A 7,500-nucleotide genomic window follows, 5' to 3' on the forward strand; every position below is an offset into this window, starting at 1 on the left:
TTACTTTAGCAGGACAGGATGTACAGTACAATGCATTTTGTGAGACAGATTAAAGACTTGACAGTGTCGCGGTCCTCCTCTCTCCCCCCAGGACTACGTGATCACCAGGAGGCTGGCCTCCGTGTTCGCCCACTGCTACGGCTGCTCCCCCCTCCCTGCCCTCCCCCAGATGGACCTCACGCTCTCCACTCAGCTGGGTAACGGACGCCTGGCAACAGGCTTTATGCTTTCTCATTATGTGACACGTTCTAGTGTTTCGGTCCGCATGTCGGCATCCGATGTAATGTTCGCGTTGTTGAAAATCAATGACACACACCCTCTCCTCCACCAGACGCTCATTTCCTGAACAACCAGGAGATGTCTGACGTGACCTTCGTGGTGGAGGGTCGGCCGTTCTTTGCCCACAAAGTGCTGCTGATATCAGCCTCAGAGAGGTGAGCTCCCCCCTCACCACCTCATATAATAATACTCATAATAATAATACTACTACTACTACTACTACTACTACTACTACTACTACTACTACTACTAATAATAATAATAATAATAATAATAATATATGCCTTTTAGTAGTCGCTTTTATCCTGCATTTTTTTGTATATATGGTCCCAATCAAACCCAAGACCACACACACACACACACACACACACACACACACACACACACACATGCCCACCCCCCACCACCACCACCACCCTTCTCCTCAGTGAGAAGGCCATAGTCAAAGCATGAAGTGTCCTAACTTCCCTTGTGTCTTAACTCTGGTTCCCCTCTTCTCTCTGCTGGTCTCCTGGTCTCTTCTCTCTGCTGGTCTCCTGGTCTCTCCTCTCTGCTGGTCTCCTGGTCTCTTCTCTCTGCTGGTCTCCTGGTGTCTCCCCCCTGGTCAGGTTCAGGTCCCTGCTGGGCTCCTGCAGGTCAGGTGGTCCCCCCGACCACCGGACCATCCACATCAATGACATCACCTACGGAACTTTCCAGGTATATACTGTATATACCCCACTGAGCATCTACCTGCTCTGACACACATCATGGACACACACCAGGAGGAGCACACACACTCACTCACCGTGTTGTAGACTGAATATGCAGACAGCACGTAGAACAGAGACTGCTGCCTGTGTTGAGAGAGAGACAGAACACGCACACACACACACACACACACACACACGCACACACACACACACACACACACACACACACACACACACACATACACAACTGTATATATACAGAGCCTCTATTTCACCTCCCATTGAGCTTCTCTTACTTCCTATCTTCCTGCTTTCCTCTCTCTCTCTCCCCCCCTCCCTCTCTGATGGGATGGGTAAACAGTTGGGCCTAACATAAATGGTAAAATGGACTGCACTTATATAGCGCCTTATTCCAAATTTGCACTTTACAATGGCCTCTCATTCACCCATTCACACACACATTCACACACCAATGACGGCAAGCTACCACGCAAGACGCTGGCCCGCTCATTGGGGGTTCAGTGTCTTGCCCAAGGACTCCTGGCCAACATGCGGCCAGCCGGGGGTTCAAACCGCAGATCTGCCGACCGTGCCATTATTAGACGCCGGCTCCACCTCCTCCTGCACCACAGCCTCCCCCCCATGCTGTATAGTACGGATGGCTAGTCTCTCTGTTGTAGTACTGTAGACTACACATACACACTGATCTGACTGGCTTCATAATTTTACACTGCAATCTCACACACCGTATCAGCCAGGATAGCGGTTGAACACAGATGCAGATTCAAACAGGTCATTTTACACTGCGATCTCACACGTCGTATCACGCAAGATAGCAGCTAAACACAGACGCAAGTACCTGCAATCTCACACACCATATCGGGAAGAGCAGCGCTTGAATACAGTTGCAGTAATAAATTCTCTAGGCTATATCTTTTTATTCATTGTCTCATTGTGTTGTTAAATATCAATTTATTTTCTATATATACGGTATGTATCTATTCTTGCCATTTTAATTTTTTGCTATTTAATTTTTTCTTACTATCCTTCTTTTTCTGTATTTCTTTAATGCTGTATGTATAGCACTTTGAATTGCCCCTGTTGTATGAAATGTGCTGTAAAAATAAACTGGCCTTGCCTAAACTTGCTTCTCACGTTGTCTTCCAGAGGATGATGAGCTCTCTGTACTGCGGAGGGACAGAGGGACTGAGGCTGTCAGAGTCTGAAGCCATGGAGGTGAGACTGCAGAACCACTCACGCATCCATCAAAATAAAGTATTTAACACTAGAACAGCCATGGGTGGGGTCATTAACACTAGAACAGCCATGGGTGGGTGGGGTCATTAACACTAGAACAGCCATGGGTGGGGTCATTAACACTAGAACAGCCATGGGTGGGGTCATTAACACTAGAACAGCCATGGGTGGGGTCATTAACACTAGAACAGCCATGGGTGGGTGGGGTCATTTGACTTTGACTGTGAGTAAAAACATTTCTTTTCACTCTTTCTCAAATTTTAACGACCCTCCTTTCATGACTTTTCCTAGATATGTGTGTTCTACCATTCAGTATCCTTACATTTTCAAAATCACCTCAGGATAAGCTAGTATAAAGCAATTTTTCTGTGTAGGAGGCAGGCTAATTTACAAGCCGGTCAACTAGTGGTCGTTGTGTGTAAGTAGCAGCTTCCCATTGTAAAGACGAGGCGGCTCTTATAGTAGGTAAAATACACACGGCTGTTCTAGTGTTAAAGCACTGATGATAACTCATTCTTATGGATGGCACCTTTTCCGGTGAAGTTCCCATCGCATTGCATTCTTTGTACGAAAATGTGCTATATCTATGATATCTATGAATAGAAGTTTGATGGATTGATTCTGGTGCTTCTGCAGTTGCTGCCAGTGGCCTGTTTCTTCCAGCTGAGGGCGCTAGAGAGCTGCTGTGAGATCCAGCTCTCACAGAGTCTGACCCTGGACAACTGTGTCAGCATCTACCAGACGTCCAGGGTAAGAGCGTCACGAGGACTTGGGAGTCAGCATGAAGGAGAATGGACTGCAACCCACAATTAACCCTACATAATGCTTTTATACAACGGTTACCACATACATCTTATTTAATTTTCTGCATTTGATATTTATGTTGTATAATGATATGTATGTTATATTTAGTTATAGAAAGAGACTCTATTTTTGAAAATGTGTAATATGTAAGGAAGGGGCAGGACTAGATACGTTTTCACTTCCTCCTGTCCCCTCCCGAACACGCTAGTGTAAATTGCACGAGGTGAATTTGTGTTGGATCCTTTTTTTTCTTTTTTACTTTTTAGGTTGTTATATGTTTCATATGTTTATTGTGTTTGGGACGAATAAAAATCAAATCTAATCTAATTCTCCTGTGCAGGACCACCGGGCCTCGGACCTCAGGAGGTTCTGTGAGGGCTTCTTCCTCCAGAACATGGAGCAGCTCATGGAGAGAGAGGACTTCCACAGGCTCCTCCTGAGAGGGGGGGCCGGTCAGGGTCAGGACACACCGCCGCACACCCCCCCGGAGACAGGGGCCCGGAGCGGGGCAAGCCGGGAGCGTCTCCCCCCTCTCCTCCTGGAGGACCTGGAGGTCTCTCTGGTCCAGAGGCTGCTGGCCCTCTGCCCCGCCTGTAGAGAGTGAGACCAGGCCAGGCCACAGAGGCGACGGGGCGATAGACGGACAGAAGTGGCGTCCCTCTGTCTCCTTGTCTATCTATCTGTCTCCTCTTCATCTTGATGTGAAGACAAATACTGACAGTGTGCCCCACAGGTCCGCCAGAACCATATCATATGGACTGTGCAGCCCGGATGTCAGATGTGCTATATCATATGATGATTAGCTGAGATGTTAAACACACCTATCCAGGTGCTGGGAGATCTGTCAGCCCACTGTGAGACTGTGAGTCTAGAGAACAGCTGTAGTGATTGGAAATGACAAGGTTTCTCCTACCACACACTGGTTAAACAAAGGACAACTGAAGCTGTTGGGAGCAGGACGAGACAGATATAATATGTATATATGTCGCGGTTGTAGAGGTAGAAATCGGAGGACAGACAGGCTCATTGTAGTGTCTAACCTCCACCGATTTCTACCTCCACCAGCAGCATCCCCTGGGTGTCGAACGCAAACCCACTTGAAGTGCCTCACTCTGAAAGAAGAAGAAGAAGAAGAAGAGTGGAGAGGATGACTGTAGTGGTGCTTGCTGCCCTCTAGAGGAATTACACTGACATTGCTACCACAGACATCGACCCGAGTTGTACTGTGTGGGCGATACGGTACGCCTACATGTTAAACTATGCATTTTGTTTTATTTAGCTGGGAAAACATAAATGAGTGCAAAAGAGCTGATAGATGAGACATGCAGTGGGTTTACCTTTCGGAGTCTGAAGTGGTACTGATGGTGTTTTTTACACCCCTAGATACACACAGATGTGTGTGGGGGACGTTGTTAGGGAGTTTCACCAATAGAGTGACGCCGAACTCTGTAGATTTTCATGTACATATGTCAATAAATGGTTTCTTCTAAACGGGTAGCGTCTTATTTTTAAGTTAGTCACAAATAAATAAATAAATAATGTTTTCATCAAGAAGAGTCCATTTGATTCTTCTCGATCCTTGAGCATCTCTTTTAATAATAATAATAATAATAATAATACATTAGACTTATATAGCGCTTTTCTAGACACTCAGACGCTTTACAAACTGAAAAGATCGAGTAGTAATAGTTTTTGAATCAAAACATCCACTTCTGGTGCACCACAGCTCCTCACAGAAATCACCACACGTCTTTCTTTAAGTCAACAGATTTATTTCCTTTTGCAATGAAGTTGTTCACAGTTATGACACACGGGGGTAAACATTGCCAGTGGTTTGTCGTTGCTCAATACCAGCGGTCCGACTTCTATTCCCATCCTGTGTGGTTCTGGTTTCCCAAAGTACAAAATAGGAAGGGGGGAACAATAAATAGGTATTGCTTTATTTTCTCTCTGATACCAATACTACCAACCCAGGTCTGAGTGGGGGACCGGATCACCAGAGAGAGAGAGCCAGAGAGAGATAGAGAAAGGAGAGTCAGGGAGAAAGAGAGAGAGAGAGAGAGAGAGAGAGAGAGAGAGAGAGAGAGAGAGAGAGAGAGAGAGATAGAGAGAGAGAGAGAGAGAGAGAGCGAGAGAGAGAGAGAGAGAGAGAGAAAGGAGAGTCAGGGAGATAGCCAGAGAGAGAGAGAGAGAGAAGGATGCATTGCAAAATAATGTGTTACAACATTTGAAGGAAGAAGAGGATGAGAAAGAAATGTTTTTAAAAAGTAAACAGAACACAACTAAGTCAACATGAGGGAGAAAGAGAGAGAGAGAGAGAGAGAGAGAGAGAGAGAGAGAGAGAGAGAGAGAGAGAGAGAGAGAGAGAGAGAGAGAGAGAGAGAGAGACAGAGAGAGAGAGAAGGGACAGAACAATTCCAACAACAACATGCAAATAAAAGACAAATGTCAGACATGCAAACAAGGCTACAAGGTCAAAGCTAAGAGTGGGAAATCCCCCTGGGTTTTAAACAGGTTTGTTGGCAACATGGTCGTATGTACAGGATGGGTGGTGGGTGTTGAGTTGTCACACACACACAACGAGAGGGAGCTGACAACTATCAATGGAGGGCTTGTTCCTCCAGCAGAGGCTAGTCTACATTCTTAAATTACGGTAAAATCATTTTCCCAAAACGTATATTTTAACAAGCTTCTTCATCAGAGCTCGAAAAACAAACAAGAATTCGGAAATGATCAATAAGTTAAAACATGACACAACAGAAAGATCCTTAAATAATCTGATTTAAGAAACACGTTGATATAAATAACCCAGAATAAATTAAAACGACAAAATGACAAAAATACAATAAGGTACAAAAATATACAAGATTATACACAGTCTTCTGAATCCTGCAGATACTTCAACCGGAACATGATACAAAGAGAAAAAAAAAGAAAAAACATCAAATGAAAACCCTGAAATGATACAACCTTCAAACGCTAAAAGAAAATGAAACATTTCATTGATATAGATAAGACAAGTCCTGAAATAGAAAAAAAGAAGATGTGGCAACACAATTAATTTAGCTAAACATAATCAGTCACAACTACACATTTGTACATACGGAACATTTTTAGTCTATACAACAGAATAGATCATTCATTTGTGTACCCTCCCTCCCCCCCAAACCCCAACCCCCCCCCACCCCTCCCAAAGTACTCAATCAACAGGGAATCGTAAATCATTGATCCCATTTCATTTACAGCAATGACAACAGAGTCTGCTAAAGTGTTAAAATCTGTCGTTCACAAAGAAAGACTACATTAAAAAGAATTACAATCCAGCCAGCGTCCATCTTGGTTTTAAAAGCCGCTCCTCTTCTCTCCAACTGTCATAGTAGCCAGCGGTTCGACCTCCCTCCATCGCGTGAGCAAGTCATTACATCCCCCAGCGTGTGTGCGTACGTGTGTGTGTGTGTGTGTGTGTGTGTGTGTGTGTGTGTGTGTGTGCGCAGGAGAGAGGGTGTGTGTGGGCGAGAGAGAGAGAGGCGGGAGAGGAGGAAAGGATGTGTGTACAAGTTTGACGGACATTATTGTCTTAAGGCTTTTCTTTATCAACTCTTCGGCTAGGTCTCTGTGTTGGTCAGGGGGAACGAGGTGAAGCGGGTACCCTAGTGGGGGTGTGTGGGTGTGGTGGGGGTTTGGGCACGGGGGGGGGGGGTGGGGGGGAGCCTTCTGAGGGAGAGGGGTGGGGGTTGGGGGTAGCATTGTGAAGTGTGTCTCAGTGAAGTCTCTCTTTCCTCGGTCTCTGGCTCACTAACTCCTCCCAGTGAGAAGTGGCCATGTAGGACACGGGCGGCCATCTTGTTGAGCAGGAGGAGCAGGAGGAGGAGAAGGAGGAGGTGGGCTTTAATAGGTTTTTTGGATGATCCCTGGTGGTATAGAGACAATTCAAGCCATCATCACACACATGTGACCAGAGGAGACACACACCCAGACAGGGGAGGGGGACGGGGGACGGGGGACGGGGACACACGCTAAGGATGGACATGGCTACATGTGCTACTTATTGTAAAATACTGATAGACTTCTAAACTGAAATAATTCATTCCATTATTATTATTATTATTATTATACAGTACAAAAGTTTTCTAGTAGGCGATAGGCCAAAAATTAGCTTCTTAAGAGATTCTCCTGACTAGCAGCGAACAGCCAATCGGGGCTCTCTTCTCTTATCTCACACTCTTGGGATTTGTGTTGTATTAGTTGGTTTTGATGACCTGATAACTTGTTATTATCTAGTCATGCAAGAGAGCTACCACGCCTTCTTTAAGGTTGCTCCTGTGTCCTGTTGGAGGCGGCCATCTTTGTTTTGTCTTTGCCCCCCGGCGGGGGGCATTTAGAGTCATTGTGGGGTGGGGGCTGGTTTGGCTTGCTGGCGGGGGCATGCTTGGTGGGGGGGCTAGGCGTGGCGGGGGGGCCAGGGGGG

The 7,500-nt window shown here is 45.9% G+C and overlaps 2 protein-coding genes across 2 annotated transcripts in view; one reads left to right on the forward strand and one right to left on the reverse strand.

The window, feature by feature from the left end:
• The window catches only part of LOC308164759 (ankyrin repeat and BTB/POZ domain-containing protein 2-like), a gene marked incomplete at both ends in the record, with an annotated part of 19,976 nt that extends 16,340 nt beyond the window's left edge, over positions 1-3,636 (forward strand). Inside the window, 6 exons of the mRNA XM_080538782.1 lie at positions 92-197; positions 332-434; positions 888-978; positions 2,139-2,207; positions 2,865-2,978; positions 3,373-3,636. Coding sequence (XP_080394908.1) covers positions 92-197; positions 332-434; positions 888-978; positions 2,139-2,207; positions 2,865-2,978; positions 3,373-3,636 — 747 coding nt within the window. The remainder of the gene's footprint in view (positions 1-91; positions 198-331; positions 435-887; positions 979-2,138; positions 2,208-2,864; positions 2,979-3,372) is intronic.
• Positions 3,637-7,340: 3,704 nt separating this feature from the next.
• Positions 7,341-7,500, reverse strand: part of brsk2b (BR serine/threonine kinase 2b) — a gene marked incomplete at both ends in the record, with an annotated part of 77,502 nt that continues 77,342 nt past the window's right edge. Inside the window, one exon of the mRNA XM_080539775.1 lies at positions 7,341-7,500. This exon is cut by the window's right edge and continues 73 nt beyond it. Coding sequence (XP_080395901.1) covers positions 7,341-7,500 — 160 coding nt within the window.

Source organism: Nansenia antarctica (assembly GCF_963989245.1).
Source record: "Nansenia antarctica genome assembly, chromosome: 9".
Taxonomy (NCBI): Eukaryota; Metazoa; Chordata; class Actinopteri; order Argentiniformes; family Microstomatidae; genus Nansenia; species Nansenia antarctica.